This window comes from Mesocricetus auratus, unplaced genomic scaffold, assembly GCF_017639785.1.
Source record: "Mesocricetus auratus isolate SY011 unplaced genomic scaffold, BCM_Maur_2.0 Super-Scaffold_100022, whole genome shotgun sequence".
Taxonomy (NCBI): Eukaryota; Metazoa; Chordata; class Mammalia; order Rodentia; family Cricetidae; genus Mesocricetus; species Mesocricetus auratus.
The window spans coordinates 1,832,437-1,851,298 of record NW_024429203.1 but is presented as its reverse complement, the minus strand read 5'-3'; the positions used below and the strand labels follow the sequence as shown (position 1 = coordinate 1,851,298).

The 18,862-nt window shown below is 51.6% G+C and overlaps 3 protein-coding genes across 5 annotated transcripts in view; 1 reads left to right on the top strand and 2 right to left on the bottom strand.

Moving 5' to 3' along the window:
* Positions 1-3,901: 3,901 nt before the first annotated feature.
* Positions 3,902-5,725, bottom strand: Timm29 (translocase of inner mitochondrial membrane 29). The gene is made up of 2 exons (XM_005078587.4): positions 5,416-5,725; positions 3,902-5,338 (listed from the first exon to the last, which is right to left on the bottom strand). The coding sequence occupies exons 1-2, from the start codon at positions 5,723-5,725 to the stop codon at positions 4,650-4,652; spliced, it is 999 nt and encodes a 332-aa protein (XP_005078644.2). The 3' UTR covers positions 3,902-4,649.
* Positions 5,628-10,452, top strand: Yipf2 (Yip1 domain family member 2). 3 transcript variants are annotated; one of them, XM_013119407.3, is made up of 10 exons: positions 5,628-5,752; positions 5,881-5,940; positions 6,262-6,413; positions 6,491-6,571; positions 7,496-7,583; positions 8,650-8,766; positions 8,845-9,011; positions 9,094-9,276; positions 9,362-9,492; positions 9,571-10,452. In XM_013119407.3, the coding sequence occupies exons 2-9, from the start codon at positions 5,910-5,912 to the stop codon at positions 9,473-9,475; spliced, it is 933 nt and encodes a 310-aa protein (XP_012974861.1). In that variant the 5' UTR covers positions 5,628-5,752; positions 5,881-5,909; the 3' UTR covers positions 9,476-9,492; positions 9,571-10,452. The 3 variants fall into 3 exon arrangements, with proteins under 3 accessions (XP_012974861.1, XP_012974860.1, XP_021087781.1); XM_013119406.3 differs by having other exon boundaries at positions 5,652-5,742; XM_021232122.2 differs by lacking the exon at positions 9,094-9,276 and having other exon boundaries at positions 5,652-5,742.
* Carm1 (coactivator associated arginine methyltransferase 1) overlaps positions 9,667-18,862 on the bottom strand; it is a 46,052-nt gene continuing 36,856 nt past the window's right edge. The window contains 11 exon segments of the mRNA XM_040730199.1: positions 9,667-11,095; positions 11,225-11,293; positions 11,551-11,628; positions 11,739-11,851; positions 11,924-12,013; positions 12,105-12,242; positions 12,573-12,662; positions 12,828-12,913; positions 14,982-15,063; positions 15,283-15,373; positions 18,420-18,597. Coding sequence (XP_040586133.1) covers positions 10,956-11,095; positions 11,225-11,293; positions 11,551-11,628; positions 11,739-11,851; positions 11,924-12,013; positions 12,105-12,242; positions 12,573-12,662; positions 12,828-12,913; positions 14,982-15,063; positions 15,283-15,373; positions 18,420-18,597 — 1,155 coding nt within the window. The 3' untranslated portion in view covers positions 9,667-10,955.

The following is an 18,862-nucleotide window of genomic DNA, read 5'->3' as shown; positions in this document are numbered from 1 at the left end:
CATGCCCAGCCAGCCAGAAACCTGAAGTAATCTGCCTGTCCCGGCCTACCGAGTGGTGGGTCACCACACACACTGCTGCACCTGTTTGCTTGCCTGGGTGCTGGGCATTGAGCGAAGGTCCCCTCGCATATGTGGCAGGACCTTTACCCAAACTGCCATCTTCCTCAGCCCTTTGGCTTTTCCCATAGGGAATCCCAGTGGGCTGGAAGGACAGCTTTATATTTGAGTGTGTGCTGCTATTGTTGAGGGCCTGAATTCCATTCCCAGCACTCACATAGGTGGCTCACAGCTATCTTTAACTGTAACTCCAGGGGATCTGATGTCCTCTTCTGGGCATGGCATACACACACATACATATAATCTATAATTTAAAATATTTATTAATAAAATTGTAGTGAACATCTTTTGACATACATCTTTCAACTTTGTCCACCTTAGAATTGTTAGCTAAGGGGCTGGAGAACTGGATTAGCAGTTAAGAACACTTGCTGCGGGGCTGCCCAGGTGGCTGTGTGGTTAAAAGCACTGGCTGCTCTTCCAGAGGCCCTGAGTTTAATTCCCAGCGCCCACATGGCAGCTCACAACCATCTATAACTCCAGTTCCAGGAGATCTCACATCAATGCACATAAAATAAAGTTAAATAAATTATTTAAAAAAAATAAAAGAACACTTGCTGCTCTTGTTGCAAATGACCCAAAATTTTTCTCGGCACCCATGTTGGGCAGCTCACAACCACCTCTAAGTCCAATTTTAAGGCAATGAGAAACTCCTTCCTCAAAAAACAATTCAGAACCCAGGTATTGGTGGGGTACACTTTTAATCCCAGCTCTCAGGAGGCAGAGGTAGGTGGATCTCTGAGTTTGAGGCCAGCCTGGTCTACAAAGAGAGTTCCAGGACAGCCAGGACCAGGTACACAGAAAAAGTCCAGCTTTTACACAGAGTGTTTACATGTGTGCTAAGGACTGAAGCTCAAAACAAAACAAAAATAATAATAATAAAGCTGGGGTAGATCCAGGAGGGTGTTCAAGGTTTACCTTGTCTCTGTGTGCACATCTATACATAGAAATTCATACTCATAGATGAGAGAACTGGACGGTAAGCAAGTTGGGCAGTTGGCGCACACCTTTAATCCTTGCACTCAGGAGGCAGAGGCAGGCAGATCTCTGTGAGTTCGAGGCTTGACTAGTGTAGACAGTGAGTTTTAGGATAGCTAGGGCTACACAGAGAAACCCTGTTTCGAAAACAAAACAAAAAAGAGTGTGTATGAGCATGTGTCAGAGGTCCATGTAATATGGCAGGTTTGCCAATCATACATGCATGCCCAGCTTTTACACAAAGTGTTTACATATGTGCTAAGGATCCAAGCTCAGACCCTCACGCTTGTTTGGAAAGCATTTCACTAACTGAGCTATCCCCTAGTTCCCAGTCCATACATGGCAGCCAGATAAAAACCTTGCAGAATCAGTCTTCTCCGTCCACCATGTGTCCCAGGGGTTGAACTTCACTCCTCAGCTCATCAGCTGGTGACTTTACCCACCTGAACCATCTCTGTAGCAAAGCCGAAGCATCTTACCTGGTAGTTGATCACCCTGCCAGCACAGCCAGCTCTGGGCCCCAGTTTGACTTTGTTAGGCAGGGTCTTGTTATGTTGCAGTAGACAGTCCAGGGCAGGCTCAAACTTGCATTAATCCTCCTGCCTTTGTCTTCTCAGTGCTGGGGTTACAGGGATGCTTCACCAAGCCCGGATTGAAAAAGCATCTTTAGGACATGTATGCCTCATCTCCTATAAATCAAATTGCAAGCAAAAGCAGTGGTTCCACTTTGCCAGCCGTAAAATAACAATTATTTGGGGTTGGAGAGATGGCAAGTGGGTTCACAACTACCTACTCCAGTTTCAGGGGATCTAGGATGTCATCTTCTGGCCTCCAACATGAATGGTTCACAGACACACACAGGCCAAAACCCATACACACAAAATAAAAAGAAGTCTTCAAACAGCCCGCTCAGACATACCATGGTCTGGGTGAGGTCCAAGGTCACTCTGTGGAGCCAGTTCTCTCCTTATACATGTTTTTCTCTGTTTCCTCTCCTTGATTCTTCTCTTTTTTGGTTGTTTTACAGACAGCATTTCTCCTGGCTGTCCTGGAACTCCCTCTGTAGAACAGGCTGGCCTCAAATTCACAGAGATCCACCTGCCTCTGCCTCCTGAGTGCTGGGATTAAAGATGTGCCCCACCAATGCCCAATGACCTTCCACTTTTCATTTGTTTTGTTTTTTGAGACAGGGTTTCTCTGTATTGTTTTGGAACTCACTCTGTAGATCAGGCTGGCCTCAGACTCACAGATTCAACTGCCTCTGTCTCCCGAGTGCTGGGATTAAAGGTGTGCACCACTACTGCCTGGCTGATGGGGATTTCTTGAGTTCCAGGACAGCCAGATCTCCACAGAGAAACCCTGTCTTGAAAAACCAAACAAAACCCAACCAAACAAAAAGAACTACCACACTTTCAGTACATCTGATAATGAAAGATGGAGAAACACACACACCACCAGGACTGGGGTAGCTCAGTGTGCAGCAGATCTCAGTCCTGGGACCACACACAGACCATGACAAAGGTGACTGCTTGGTCCTCTGGCTTAATTGACTAGCCACAGGTCATCTGACATTGGTAATTGGTAGTCTTGCTTTTCTAACATTTTAGCTTGAACCTTGCCAGATCTACCTCTGTGCCCCACCTTGTTCCTTTCCACAGAGCTGTTTCCAGTTGCAGTGTAATGACAAATGACCGCATGTAGGCTTTGGGATCAGAACACATTCCAGCCTTCCTCTAATCTTCCAATCCCTGCCATACACAGAACAGTAAAATCTGTTCATCTCCATATCTATCTCCCACACTGACAGTATTATACAATGTTACTAAATAAGAGAAACTAGGTCAAGGCCTCAAGGACTAAATAGAAACTATCAAAACAAAACAAAAAACCCAAGAAGACTGGGGGATGGGCTGGAGAGATGGCTCAGAGGTTTTGAGCACTGGCTGTTCTTTCAGAGGTCCTGAGTTCAACTCCCAGCAACCACATGGTGGCTCACAACCATCTGTAATGAGATCTGATGCTTTCTGGCATGCAGGCAAGCATGCAGATAGAAAACTGTATACATGTCGGGTATTGGTGGCACACGCCTTTAATCCCAGCACTCCGGAGCCAGAGGCAGGCGGATCTCTGTGAGTTTGAGGCCAGCTTGGTCTACCGAGCGAGTTCGAGGACAGCCTCCAAAACAATACAGAGCAACCCTGTTTCAAAAAACCAAAAACACCACACACACACACAAAATGTATACATGATGAATATCTTTTTTTTTTTTTTTTTTATGAGACAGGGTTTCTCTGTATTGTTTTGGAGGCTGTCGTCCAGCCCGGCCTCGAACTCACAGAGAACCGCCTGCCTCTGCCTCCCTAGTGCTGGGATTAAAGGCGTGGGCCACCACTGCCTGTCTCATGATGAATATCTTAAAAGAAAAAAAAAAAAAAAGACTTGGGAGATACAGTGCTTGCCCAATTTGTACAAGACCCTGTGTTTAATGCCTAGCACAAAACAAATGTACTCAACAATAATAAACCATACAACAGAAAAATTTCTCCCTCCATCTGGGAAGTGCAGGCAAAAGGATCATCCAGTCATCCTTTGCTACATAGTGACTTAGAGGCTGGGCTGGGCTGTGAAACCACAGCTCAGAATCAAACCGGAATAAATAAAATTTCAGAGGCAGATAGATTGAAGGCCAGACTGTTCTTCATTGCCAGTTCTAGACCCTGTCTCAAAATAAACCAAACCAAAACCCACAACAAAGAAAAAACCCAAACAAGCACCAACTGGAAAAGAAAAAACCTAAGGTCAGGCATGGTGGCACATGATTATGGTTTATTAAATGTTATGTGCATGGGCATTTTGTCAGCATGTGTGTCTGTACAGCACGTGCTTGTCTAATACCTGAGGAATCTAAAGAGGTCCGATTCCCAGAATTGGAGTTACAGATGATTGTGAGTCCCTAAATGTACTCTGAGAATTGAATCCAGGTTCTCTGCAAGAGCAGTCAGTACTCTTATATACTGAGTTGTCCAGCTCCCGGAAGGATCACTTTCGCCCACGAATTCTATACTAGACTGGGCAACACTGCCAGATCTTCCTTAAAAACTCACACAAACACTCTAAAAAGAATGTGAATGGTCTTAGGGTCTTGGGAGTCACTGGACCTCTTCGTAACTGGAGCTGAGGCAGGAGGATTCAGGGCCAATCCTGGTTCTTTGGGAGTGCTAGTCTCAAAACCCAACCAAATAAACCCAAAAACAAAAAGTTCGTTTTTGTTCTGTTCCACAGGCGTTACTAGGCAAGTGCTCTAACCACTGACATACATCCTCAGCGACAACAGGCTCCTTACTAGCAGTTCTGGTGGTTATAAATGTAACACGGTCAAATGCTTCAGCTCTTCATCTCCAAGACCAGCAAGGCTTTCAATTAGCGTCAGCTAATCAAACAGACGGCGTGAGAAGGGCCTCCCACAAAACCACACTGTGAGAAGTTTACCTCCATCCATCTCATCCACTGCACCATCCGTGGCCTGAACCTAGAGACCCGGGTTTCCTTGGGTTTCATGTGGAAACCGCGGACTGCACCAGTGAATCGGCCTCGCTCAGCGCCAGTCTATCCTTTTTCTCCTTCTGCAACACCTGCTCTTCCCACAGCGCCTGGTCCACCTGGTCATCAGTGAGCACAACCGGCTTGTACTTCTCCTCGAACAGCCTCTCGTTGGCCTCAGAATGCAGCTGGTGGGGTCCGACCACACGGAGGTGCGCAGGCAGGTGGAGAAACTCGTCGTCGTTGATGTCGCAATCACGCATGCGGTTCTCCAAGATCCACCAACGGCCCACGAACCCCACGTCGAGGACCCGACCGGGGAAGTCGATCCAACGTGGCTGCAGGTAGCGGCAGCGGGCCTGGTAGAGGCTGGCCTGGGCATCGAAAGGCGCCTCATACACCAGCGAGCAGAAACCCAAGTTCACGTGGCGCAGCCGCCCGCGGCCTCTCAGCCACAGCAGGCGCTGCAAGAACGCTTCCGAGTGACGGTTGCGCGTGGCCGGCGCCAGTAGCAAGAGGGACCCTGACGCATCGAGCAAGGCCTCCTCGAAGGTCGCTTCGCTGGGGGCCAGGGCGCAGCACGCCGCCGCGCCGCCCAGCAGCCCCACGTACACAGCCGCGCGCCCTGGCCGGGCACGAGCCGCAGCTGCCGCGTCTCTGCACGCCTCGGCGTAATCCCGAAGCAGCGCGCGGGTCCAGGTGCCTGGAGGAAAGAGCGCCGTGGTGACAGTGATCCAGCCACTCGGGCCGCCCACCCTGCCGCCTTCTGCCACTACTCACCCAGCCGCGCCCACACTCCCGGCTTTGCCACCACCGTCGCGGCACCACTCGCCTCTCCTCCCGCTTCACTGCGTCCACCAGACCAGAATCTCTTCAGAGCGGCTGCCGCCATCCTTTCCCTGCGTTCCGTTGGCCAGCGGAAAAGCATAGCGTCGGAATGAACTGGAGCGCAGAGTGGCTGCTGCGCAAGTGCAAGATGCCGGAAGTAGTTTCTCAACCCAAGAGCGGGACTGGCGCCGGATGTTGCCGTTGCGTGAAGGGTGGGCTCTGACGGGTAGGCTGGCCGCACGCACGCACGCGCACGGAGCATGGGCCACGCCAGCTTAGGTAGCCTCAGGTGAGGAGGGCGGGGTGCACCTGCGGGGCCCTGGCGAGGAGTTGATCTCGCTGAGGCTCCAGGCAGGGCTGTAGGCGGAAGCATCAGTCCTGGGGAGGGCTGTGGCACGGATGCATTTCTGTCCACAGAGCGCAAAGCGGTGACGCCTCAAAGAATCATGGCAGCGGCTGACGTACTGGCCTTCCATGGTGAGTGGGGCCGGGAAGTGGTCTGATTTCCTACTCCTGTCCTAGGGTAGAACCCCAGGCAGCCGGGGCCTAGATCCCCGGATGAACCTGGGGTTCATCTTGTGCTCAATCCCCGCTCCCACTATAAACTCAGAGGCACATCCGAGCCTCCAAGTCTGCCAAGGACCTAAACTGAACCCCATCTTAGGGGAACAGTCTTCCTGCGTCAAAACTGAAGAAACTCAGTACTTAGGGGAGGGTAGTGAGGCAACCACAACGGGGGTTGATGGTCAAGGAATTTTCCAGAATCCAAATACCTGTGCCCATATTCCCTGACTGTAGAGTTCGAAGAAGCCACAACTCTGCTGGCAGAGACTCCAGATGCAGCCACCACTAGCCAACGTGATGCCCTGACCTCTCGGGAGCACGTGGCTGTGGCCGTGGGATCAGGCTATGGAGCCCCAGAAGTGGAGGATGAGGGAGACAAAACAGCGGTGAGTCTCCGAGGCTCACACCACGCATTTTCCGTAGCTGCTTGAGCAGGCAGATTCTGGAAGTTTGTGTCTTGTAGCTTCTACAGGAAGAAAAGCCACAGCCGAGATTCTGGACGTTTGACTACTATCAAAGCTTCTTTGATGTGGACACCTCCCAGGTGAGGCCTGGAACATTGGTGGCAAGGGCTTGAAGCTTCTTGGGGTTCAATCACTATATTTGGGGCCCTGAATTTGTGTGGACTGTGTGTGCAGAAGGGCTGGAAGGCAAGGTAGGTTACAAGGTAGGTGGTTGTTTTTTTTTCTGAGACAGGGTTTCTCTGTATTGTTTTGGAGGCTGTCCTGGAACTCACTCTGTAGACCAGGCTGGTCTTGAACTCACAGAGATCTGCCTGCCTCTGCCTCTCAAAGGCATTCAACACCACTGTCCAGTGGGTAGGTATATCTTAAAGTGTCTTGGTATGTTTCCCAGTCTCTTGTCTCAGCATCCTGTGTAGCTAAGGTTTGGGTCTTGGCCTGAGGTGATGGGGAGTTATGGAAGACTTTAGAGCCAGAGAGAATGAGTAGAATATGCAGATAAGAATGTGGAGCACAGGGCAGCCTCTGTTAATGAACCCTCTACTGAGAGGGCACATCCTGGAGACAGAGGAGGGAGGACACCCAGGACTGTCCTCACTGTGGGAGGAGACAAGGGGAGAGGGGGGAGGGGCTGCAAGATGGCTCAGAGATTAAGAGCACTGACTGCTCTTCCAGAGAACCCGGGTTCAGTGTCCAGCACCCACACGGTGGCTCACAACTGTAACTGCAGCTCCCATCCTGACATGCATGGCAAAACACCAATGTACATTAGAAAACTTTTAAAAAAGAGAGAAACGCGGCAGTCCCAAAAGCCTACCTTCAGAGTGGTGACATGTTGAGCAGGAAGTAGGGTCAAGACCACACGCCATCGAGACACCCAGTGAACAGCCTGGGGGGGACAGCTGGGCTTGTTTCAGTTAGGATGTAGTGGCCAGATAGAAATCTACAGGGGTGATGCCTCCCAGAATGCAAGGATTTTCATTCTGGACCCTGGTTTTGCTCTTCAGGTCTTGGACCGGATCAAAGGCTCACTGCTGCCCCACCCTGGCTACAACTTTGTGCGCCACCATCTTCGAAATCGGCCTGACCTATATGGTAAATGAAGCTGTGTGTTTGACTCAACATATTTGAGACTGTGCCAGGCGCTGAGCAGGGCAGTCAGTCATGAAGAAAATCTGTGACTAGTTGAGGGAGACACTAGGATGGGAAGCAGAAGATGGTCGGCAGGGCTCACATAGAGGATGAGTGGCGTCATTGTCTGGTACAGATAAGTTAGGAAGTCCTCTGAGTTGGGTAGGCAAATGAGTTTTGTTGGCATTGGTGGAGAGAGGCTTAGAAGAGGACCCAGAAGTTCCTGGGCCCCATGGTGGAAGTAAAGCCAAGTTGCATGGTGGCATAGGCCACGGAAGTGGAAGGCACACCTGGAAGGTCATGGTCCCATAATGTGGCAAAAAGGATCTTGGTGTGATATTTTTAGAAAGATCTTCTCAGGCACTGTCAAAGTTAATGGTAGCAGCAAGGGCAGGCAGGAGACAAACATTACAGTGGAGGCTGTAAATCAGTGGTTGGCACTAGAGTATGCCCCAAAGCCGAGTAGGAAAGGCCAGGGGACCTTCTACCCAGTCCACCAAGAGGAACATCTGGGCAGGTATGAGGAGCAGATCAAGGGCATAGGGGCTAGGATACCCATGTGAAGTTCAAATGTAAGCATGCAGTTCAGGGCCATGGAGCAACTTCGGAATGGACAGCTAAAGGTGGCATTCATGAAGCCTTAGGTATGGACAGCATCCTGCCCACAGTGGAAAAGCACCAAGCCTATTCTACCTATAAAAAGAACTTTCTCAGATGCTGCGGGGTGGTGATAGAACACACCTTTAGTCCCAGCACTTGGGAGGCAGAGGCAGAAACAGGTGGATTTCAGTGACTTTGAGGCCAGCCTGGCCTACAAAGCGAGTTCCAAGACATCCAGGACTGTTACACAGAGAAACCCTATCTGAAAACCAAAAACCAACAAGCCAAGTGCCTGAGGGATGTTGGAAGTTATTTCCAGAAAGACAGGATGAGCCCAGAGGCAGCTCTTATCAGTGATCTGGAGAGTCAAGTGGATATAGCTACCTTTCTTAGGCGTGATGGACCAGGGACTCCATGTCCCCCTTTGCAGGCCCCTTTTGGATCTGTGCTACATTGGCCTTTGTCCTGGCGGTTACTGGCAATCTCACTTTGGTGCTTGCACAGAGGCGAGACTCCTCCATCCACTACAGCCCCCAGTTCCACAAGGGTAAGCGGATGGGTGGACTCAGCTCCTGGCTGCAAGGGCCCCAGGGCATGCAGTTAACTGCCCACGTTGCATTCCTAGTGACTGTAGCAGGCATCACCATCTACTGCTATGCGTGGCTAGTGCCACTGGCACTGTGGGGCTTCCTTCGGTGGCGTCAGGGCACAAGGGAGCACATGGAGCTGTACACCTTCCTGGAGACGGTTTGTGTCTACGGCTACTCACTTTCTGTCTTCGTCCCCACTGTGGTGAGTGTGGCTTGGCCCCGGGGACTGGTGGGAAGCTGCATGGCCCACCCTGTGTGATCACCAGTTACACTTGTCACACTAGATCCTGTGGCTGATCCCAGTGGAGTGGCTGCAGTGGCTCTTTGGAGCACTGGCCTTGGCCCTGTCAGCTGCTGGGCTGGTGTTCACCCTGTGGCCTGTGGTTCGAGAGGACACAAGGCTGGTGGCTGCAGCACTGCTGTCCATTGTGGTGCTGCTTCACGCCCTCTTGGCGCTAGGTTGTAAGGTAGGGTCCAGCTGGTCCTCAGCAGGGCTACGGAGTGGAGCTTGCTGCTCCCCAACTGCACATTCACCCTGAGATCTCTCTGCAGCTATACTTCTTCCAGCCACTGCCTCTGGAACATGTGATACCAGCACCCCAAGCCACACCTCTGTCTCCCAGCATCCTGCCGCCCACCTCAGCCCGGTCCATGACAACCTTGTAGGAAGGCCAGGCCTGCAGGTGAGGGACAGTCTCTGTTGTGGCCAAGGGTTCACCTTCTTCCTCCTGGGGCCACACCCAACAGTCTCTCTTTTTCAGGCCAAACCCAAGGGGCTACGACCTGTCCTGCCCTCCCTGTGAAGATTAGAGGAGTCTTGGACCCTGGAGACCACCCTGCTACTTTGCAGGCTTTTCTTACAAAGCAAACACTTTTATTTTCTATGCAAAGGTGATCCAGAGAATTTATATAAAGGTGGGGAGGGGCAGCCGAGCAGGAAATATTATGATGGACAGAAGAGCCTGGTTTCCCAGCCTGCCTGTGGGCCTGTGTTTCCTTACAGGCCAGGGGTGGCAGAGGCAGGTCCAGCCATTGCCAGGAGTACCTGTGGTGGGCATGGGCCCAGCCTGGGCTCTGGCCACTGAGGTGGGGACTCTAGGGCAAAGGAGCAGGGGAGAAGCTGCCCTCCCTTCCTTGTTTGCTTTTCCTCTTCTTGTGTCTGGAGGGAGAGTTCCTGCCAGGCCCCTTTGCAGGGGTGCTGTCTTGAGAGGAGGAAGTAGAGCATGGATGTGGAGTGCACACACAGGCCTATGTTAGCTATCAGGGAGAGGATGCCCTCCTTCCTTCCGTGACAGATCCTTGAGGTTTTTGTCTGCCCCACTGGCCCTAGGTGACTCTCCCTCTGGGCTGCCCGTTCCAGCTTTTGGTGGAGGGGGACCTTCAGGGCTCAGGACAGGACTGTAGCAGGAAGCAGGGTCTAGAGGCCTTTGGACAGCTGGGAGTTTTGTACATTCAAGTGTGAGGTGAACCCTTTGGTGAGAGGGGGTTACGCCCGCCCTGAAGGCTTGACAGGGCCACCCCTCACCTAGAACCTCTGGGCCTAGGGACAGGGGCTGCTGGCTGGGCCCGGCCAGCCGGGTTTCTCAGAGGGTCTGTGAGTTGACACTGGTTCTTTTCGTAAAAAAATAAAATTAAAAAAAGCAGCATGTCACGCCCATGGCGACCATGTGGCCTGGTAGTTGAGAGGTCCAGCTGGCTGTGCTGCCACCCCAGGTGAGGGGCAAGTGCAAGGACGGGTTAGGGGACAGGTGCTGCCAGGTCTTGTGGTGGCAGCTGCTGGCCTCCTCCTGCTTGGTCAGGCGCAGCTGTAAGAGTGGGGTGGGTTGGGAGGGGGCTTGCCTCTTCCAGCAGATGTCAAAGCCAGGTCAGTGTGGAGAGGGCAGAACAGGATGAGGGCTGCCCCGACAGGATCTCATGTAAAATATGGCAGCGACACGCGCTCAGGGCCAAAGGGTGGGCTGGGGGATACTTGAGGGCAGCGGCGACATTGTGTACAAAAGTGTCCAAGTTCCCATAGCAAAGAGGGCTGTGACCGGGTGTTCACGCTTCTCCAGAACAAGGGGGACAGCCACCAGCTGCACTGGGCGTGGACTTCATTTGGTTTCCTGGTGCTGTCAGTGCGCAGTGGTGTTGCCGCTGGAGGCACCTAGCTCCCGTAGTGCATGGTGTTGGTTGGGATGGACATGGGTGAGGCCATGGAGATGGCAGGGCCACCCATGGTGAACTGGTTGTTGACTGCATAGTGGGCACTGGAGCCACCGCTGCCTCCTTGGGCACCTGAGGAGCCTGTGGGGCAGGTCACGGGCACTGAGGAGCCAGCATGACCCCTAAGCCTGCCTGGCCCCGACTGGTAGCTTGAGCGTGTGCGCAGGCCAGGCGGGAGGCCCCCCGCCCACGGCCCCGCTACCCTGTTACCTTGGACAATGCCCGTGCTCATTATGGAGCCCATCCGGGAGTGGGTGTGATTGACAATCCCTGTGTTGGCTGCGCAGCGACAGGGAGGAAAGAAGGAGGGAGGGAGACGTCACCGCCCCCAGCCTGCCTGGCCCCACCCCCTCTTAGGGTTGTTGTGGGAAGGGCAGATGGAGTGGTGACAGGTCAAGGTAGGGAGGCACACAGAAGAGGAAGAGGTGCCCACGACAGCGACAGTGGTGGCAGAGGACCCAGCACTGGCTATTTAACTGGCCACTGGCACATCCCAGTCCTCCCCTGCCACCCCATAGACCTTAGGGGATACTCACCTAAGGGGATCAGGTTGTTGTGACCCACGCTAGAGCCGCCCGCAATAACACTGCTCAGGTCATAGGCAGCAGGCATTCCTGACCAGAAAGTGGAGTGTCAGGGCGGGGCAAGGCGGCTCCTGGGGATCTGGGGTTCAGGCTGCCACCATGGGCCTCTAGCCATGTCTGGGAATAGCATTCAGACTCACCAGCCACAGCCACCCCGCTGCTGAGATTGTAGGTACTTCCCGTGTTCCACATGTTCTCGGAGGGAGATGTGTAGTGAGAGCCAGGTGGAGGAGAAGGAGTAGTGCCCGTGTACCTATGGCAGAGATTCACTGTGGGCAGGGCTGTGGGCCTCCGGGTTGTCCCCCCTCCCTTAGAACCCTGCTACCTGAAAAAGGGGTTCTTCAGGTCCAGCAGGTTACTGGATTTGGAGCCTGTCTGGTCCACCTGGGCCACAATACTGATGTCGTAGCTCTGTCTGGGGGATAGAGATGTGGCTGTGAGGCAACTGGGCTGGTGGTCCCCTGTGCCGCTGCCCTATCCAGCCCTGCATGAGTGTCAAGGTGCACCTTTTGTTGGCAATAAGCAGACATGTCCCTGAAAGCGTGTCCCCAGCCTTGGCAAATAACGGTGACTGGAAGAGGCACCGGACCTGGTACCAGTGGGTCAGAGGCTCCGTTGGGGCTGTGGATAGCCACACAGTCATTCTGTCAAGAAGAATGGGTGTACTTCACTGGGTTGGCACCACCACTTGTGCCATCACCCCACACACCTTGATATCACCCAAGGTCTCTTCCTGAATGTCCCTGGGGTCTCAGAGGCCAAGACTGGCTGGACTCCAGGGAGGCCCATCCACCCTGACACCTATACATAAGACACCTGAGGACAGGAACTCAGATAGCTGCTGAGAAAAAACAACCCCAGCCCCACCCCATGATTCTCCCTGGGCTCTGGATAGGAAGAACCATTGGAGGAGTTATTACGCAGCCAGGCCTCGAGGCCAAAGCTGCAAAGAGCCCCAGCAGTCCCATACTTACATGGAGCCAATAAAAGCAACATCAAACCAGAACGCCAAGCCATGGACCAGCCCTGAATGCAGCATGTGGAATTTGAATGGGATTTCTATCCTGCAAGGCAAAGGACATGGGCTTACTTTAGAAGAATGGGAGGGTAGCTGGGAGGACAGCAGCTGGCCACCAGTGCCCCATGGGTGATGGGTACATGTTTGAGAAGTGCAGGGGCGGGGTATAGTGGCTGGGGGGCGGGTAGCGGTGGCTGTCGATAAAGGGTACCTGTGCAAATCGCCTTCTTTGGCTTCTAAGAAGTTCACTGTGTACTTGACAGATTTGGCCATCAGGATCCGGATGTCAAATGTGTCCTAAAAGATGACAGGTGTGAGCCAGCTTGGGGTGCAAATGCCATGGAAGAAGGGGAGAGCCTCAATGCCTCCCCCATTCCGCAGGCCTGGCCATGGCACTAACCAGCTTGTCCTTCCCAACTGGCTAGGCATGACATCAGGGACAGCAATTAGGCTACGCCTCTCAAAATATTAATAAATGCAGATGATCTCTTCAAGTTCATAGTCAGCCTGGTCTACATTGTGAGTTCTGAGCCAGTCAGAGCTACATAGTGAGACCCCGTCTTAAAATCAAAGGTGGATGGTATGCACCTTTAATCCCAGCACTTGTGAAACAAAAGAAGGTGATCTCTGAGTTCAAGGCCAGCCTGGTCTCAGAGTGAGTTCCAGGACAGCCAAGACTACACAGAGAAACCCTGTCTCAAAAAACAAAAAGTAACGAAACCCAGACACCTCACAGCACCAGCACTTAAAATAAATTATTTGTATTTTATTTACATTGATATTTCACCTACATGCATGTCTGGGTGAAGGTGTCAGATTCCCTGGAATAGAGTTATAGACAGCTGTGAGCTGCCATGTGGGTGCTAGGAATTGAACCTGGGACCTCTCGAAGAGAAGCCAGTGCTCTTAATCGCTGAGTAATTTCTCCAGAACACCCTGGCACTTTTTTAAAATTTATTTTTATGTATATGAGTGCTCTTCTATCTGCACGTGAGAAACGGGCACCAGATCTCATTACAGATGGTTGTAAGCCACCATGTGGTTGCTGGGAATTGAACTCTGAACCTCTGGAAGAACACGGTGGTTCACAACCATCAGTAATGAGATCTGGTGCCCTCTTCTGGCTTGCAGGCAGAACATATACATAATAAATAAATATTTTTTTTTTTGGTCTTACGAGACAGGGTTTCTCTGTATTATTTTGGAGGCTGTCAGTCCAGCCTGGCCTTGAACTCACAGAGATCAGCCTGCCTCTCCCTCCCAAGCGCTGGGACTAAGGGTGTGCGTGCCACCACACCCTGTCAATACCCATTTCTTCCGAGAAGACACAAAGCGTTAGCCAAGCACTGCACACCAGACTTTGAGCAAGTCTCAACTGTCCAAGGGGTGATAGCATTCTGTGCGTGTTCTCTGATGACAGAGAGATGCTGTATTTTGAGGAACAGTTTTTAAAAAATGCATCTACAAGCACACTTTGAGTGTTAAAGACCCCCACCCCACCCCCTCCCTTTTTTTTTTTTGGATTTTTTGAGACACAGTTTCTTTGTGTTGCTTTGGCTGTCCTGGAATTTACTCTGTAGACCAGGCTGGCCTCAAACTCATAGAGATCTGCCAGTCTCTGCCTCCTAGTGCTGGGATTAAAGGTGTGTACCACCACTGCCCTGCTTAAAGACTTTTTTTCTTGATTCAGGCAGAGCTAAATTCCAGGCCAGTCAGTGTACACACTGAGAGTCTGTTTCAAATAAATAAAATAAAATTCAATTATTTAAAAATTTTTTGGAGAAACATTTACTCATCTAATGTTTTTTAGAAGTTTTATTTTTAATAGATCCTCTTCGGGCACTGCACACATGTAGCACACAGACATAAATGTAGGCAAAACACCTACCCATGTAAAAAAATATAATTTAGTTATTTTATGTGTATGAGTGTTTTATCTGGCCCTAAGTTTGTTCACTATAGTCTCTGGTGCCCCATTACGGATGGGTGTAAGCTTCCATGCGGGTGCTGGGAGTTGAACCCTCTGCCTCTCTCTGTGTATGCTCACTTGAGTGCTGGGAACAAACTTGGGATCTCTGCAAGACCAGTGGGTGTTTGTAATAGCTTAGCCATGTCTCTATCCCTGTTCCTTTTACCTTGTTTTTATGAGAAGGTCCCAGGCCAGCTTGGATCTTCTGACCCCATGCCTATTGATTACTGAGTCAGGGCTTTATGTATTATTCAATCAAATGAGTTTGCTACACAGTCATCCTGCTGATGCACGTGCTTTGCAGAGAGCGAGGGATAAGAGAAGCAGGGTTCCAGATTCCAGAGCTTGGGGGAAGCCTTAACCTCAGTCCAGCAGTGCCCTGCTCACACTACTCACCACAACAGGTTGCCGGAAGTACTCATCCACAGCAGCGCCTCGGAGGGCCGACAGGTCTACTCCATGGAAGGATGGCTGGTACCTGTGGAAATCCCCAGCCCCACCCTGATGTCACAGCAGCAAGAGAGGCAGGTGGAGTCACCTGCTTTCTTTCCTAGCTGGCCCTCAACTAGCCCATGTCCTTCATATCCTACTGAGGAGGAGGAGAAAAAAGAGGAGTGGCGAGAGCCCACCCGAGGATTGGGTCCATCCCCGAGCAGGCAGGCCCCAGGGCCTGGCCGGATACCCAGGGCGCACTCACCAGAAGTTGGCTTTGGTGAACTGCTCCATGTAGAGCTGTTCATCGGTGAAGGGTGCGAGGTGGACGTCACCAATGGTGGGGAACATGTTTCCTGGGAGTGGGGGGCAGGGAGGAGTGCTGTTGTCAGGGCAGCACATTCTGTAAGGCTGGGTAGAGCTTCCGGAGGACCCTGAGATCCCCAATCATGGACTATCCGACCCATCCATCCATCCATCCATCCATCCATCCATCCATCCATCCATCCATCCATCCATCATCCACCCAACCTCCCATCTACCCATCCAACCACCCACCCACCCATCCATCTATCCATCCATCCACCTATCCACCCAACCTCCCATCTACCCATCCAACCACCCACCCACCCATCCATCCACCTATCCACCCAACCTCCCATCTACCCATCCACCCACCCACCCACCCATCCATCTATCCAGCCACCCAACCTCCCATCTACCCATCCAGCCACCCACCCACCCACCCATCCATCTATCCACCCATCCATCCATCCATCCATCCATCCTTCCATCTGACAGCGTATAGCACCTTATGTCCACGGCCTCTGGCAATGTGTGAATGGCAGCACAGCTAGAATCAAAACTGAAGTGGCTTACGGCTTTGTTTTGTGGTGCTGCGGATGGAACTCAGAGACTCCTGAGTTTAACTCTCAGATGTAAATCTGGTTTTGCTTTGGTTTTTTGGGGGGGCAGGGGAAGAGGTGGGATGAAAGGAGGATAGTCTCTCATTTAGCATAGGAAGGCCTTAAACTCCCAACTCAGCTTCGACCTAAGTGTTGGAATTACAGGTATACACCATCATCCTAGCTTGTCTTTTTGAGATGGGGTCTTTCTGCCTCAGGCTCCCAGATGTCACCAGATGCAGCATAATTCTGACAGGAAAGAGGCCCTTTTCTTCCTTCCTTTTTCTTTTTTCTTTTTTTTGGTTTTTGAGACAGGGTCTCTCTAGGTAGTCCTGGCTATCCTGGTACTCGCTCTGTAGACCAGGCTGGCCCTAAACTTAGAGAGATCTGCCTGCCTCTGTCTCCCCAGTGCTGGGACTAAAGGTGTGTGCCACCACTGCCTGGCTCAGAGGCTTTTTTCTTTGTTCATTTTGATTTTCAACCATGATCCACAAATCAGTTCAAAATTTTACCCATGCAGAGCCAAGGCACTTGGATCAGTTTTTTTGTTTGTTTGTTTGTTTGTTTTTGTTTTTTTTGAGACAGGGTTTCTCTGTGGCTTTGGAGGCTATCCTGGAACTAGCTCTTGTAGCCCAGGCTGGCCTCGAACTCACAGAGATCCCCTGCCTCTGCCTCCCGAGTGCTGGGACTAAAGGCGTGCGCCACCACCACCAGCACTAGGATCAGTTTTATCTACTACCAGTTCCCATGCTCATCAGCACACTTGTTCTCATCTCACTGGCTCTCATCCATCCCAAAAAGTGAATGGGCCTAATCCCATGTTCCAATGCTAGCACTGGGAAGAAAGAAGGTGCCTATTAGAGCCTCTTGGTGTCCAATGTACCTGGACTTCTCCAGATAGAGAGAAAGGAAACCCTAGGCTGTTTGGGGGTTAAGCTACATCACTGAGTCAGGGCTACCCAAATATCAGGCTTGGTATGTGACTGAAATAGAAATAGAGGGTCATCTTCTGAGACTCATTAATAGGAAAAATGGGGCTAGGCTGGCACAGGGAGACGCAGATATGGGAGGCTGAGACTGCATAGGACGAACACATGGCCTCCAGGGTGTGGGCCTCTCTCCAGCTCTTCAGGAAGAAGTCCCTCACAATTCACACTAGGTTAGAATGTTCAACTGTGGCCAATGGCAGGCTCCTGCAGGCCAGAAGGCTGCCTTTAATTCTCAAAGGGGCTTCTGAGGGGTTGAAAACCACCTCACAGGCAATCTCCAGCCTCACTCCTGCCTGGGTTCACACAGGGCAGCCTCTTCCACATGTAAACTTAGCCATGAATAAGCCTAGAGGGGAGGAAAGGAAGACCCCGGACAGCCTTGAGTCCACTTAACGCACAGGGAGAACTGTGGCTACCTCCTGCCTATAGGAACTGAGCCAATGTTGGCTCCTACGCAGAGGAGTCATGGGAGCCATACATTCACAAGGCTGCCAGCAGCATCTGCTTGGTTGCTAACCTCTACCGGAGGCTACTGCTAGACCAGAGTCCCTGAGCCCCTGCGAATACATACACACCTGTGCCTTTAATAGACACAGTCACAGCCCCAGGACCCAGAGAAATGGGCTGCACTACTGTGCTTAGAGCAGAATACAGATCCCAATACAGAGTACATATATCTACACACGGGTGTACACCCACCCATATGCCTTCATACACACCATAGCTTCAGCGCACACCTACCTACCCACTTACCCTGATACCCCACACCTTCATACACACGTTTACCACCCTCACACTCTAACATGTAAACACCTATAAACCATCACACACCCCATGGCCCTAAATATGCACACACACATCTACACTACCGATAGACCCTTACCATCCACACACCTTCACAAGAATGACTTCACACAAGAACACACTCATAAACCTGTGTATACATGTTCATGTGAATACCACACACATATGTACACTGTCATCCACACACCTGTATATATTCCCATACGTAATTACAGACATATCACCTGCATCTTTAGGCATGTACACATTTCCACCTGCCCACTTCCTAGCTCTTAGGGGAGCAGGCAGGCCACATTGTCCCGAAGGCAAGGTTTCCAGTTTGGGGGTCAACAGCCCTTGGGAGACCACAGTGATAGACCTGAGTTCCAGCCTGCTCCTGGGCTCCCCATCTCATCTTATTAGGGGTGCCTCTGTGGCAAAGATGCACAAGAGGTATCAAATGCTCTCTGTGGGTCTTCAGGGGACTTGTCAATACCTGGTAGGGTGAGTGGCACTCTTGTTTGGGGTCTGAGGATCCATCCAGAAGCCATAGCCAATGGGTAAGGTTAGGGTAGGAGGTAGAGGAAAAAAACGCCACCCTCCGCATGCAAATCACTGACACACAACAGACAAGTAGCCACTCTATGGGGGGCTTGCCCAGGGGCAACTACTCTGGTTGAAAGGCTCAGCAACAGCTTCAGTACTCCTGAGCATGGGACACTCACCACTGGGCTTCAGGTACTTTTTGGCATGGAGGTAGCTCTCAAGCATGCGTTCATTGAAGAGCATGTAGCCCATGGGCTCTGAGATGATAATGTCCACTTGCTCAGGCAATGAGACCTCTTCTACCTTGCCAGGGATGACCACAATGCGGTCTGTCAGGTTGTTACTCTTCACCAGGACCTGTAGGAGGTGGAAGAAGACTCCTGTGCTTGCTTGGCATGGGTCCTCAAGCCCTCAGCTCACGAAGGGTGTCTGCTCATACACGGATGAGTTGCCCCCTCTGCCTTCCCTGTGGACATCCTAACCATGGGGGAAGAGCTCCTGTGGCCCAGCTTTCTCAGGCACCAACGTCTCTGCTCCTGGGGGAAGTGCTTACCAGAGTTGGAGCCTAGTCCTGGCAAGTTGTCTTTCACATACATCGAGGGCCTGATGGAAGGGCTGTGTA

Bases quoted from the DNA above. Each gene is read 5' to 3' on its own strand.
- Yipf2 (XM_013119406.3), top strand. The intron at 5,941-6,261 runs GTGAGTGGGGCC...CCCTGACTGTAG, and splicing joins TGACGTACTGGCCTTCCATG to AGTTCGAAGAAGCCACAACT. The intron at 8,767-8,844 runs GTAAGCGGATGG...TTGCATTCCTAG, and splicing joins CAGCCCCCAGTTCCACAAGG to TGACTGTAGCAGGCATCACC.
- Timm29 (XM_005078587.4), bottom strand. From the start codon at position 5,725: ATGCTCCGTGCGCGTGCGTGCGTGCGGCCAGCCTACCCGTCAGAGCCC. The intron at 5,339-5,415 runs GTGAGTAGTGGC...TCTTTCCTCCAG, and splicing joins GGGAGTGTGGGCGCGGCTGG to GCACCTGGACCCGCGCGCTG.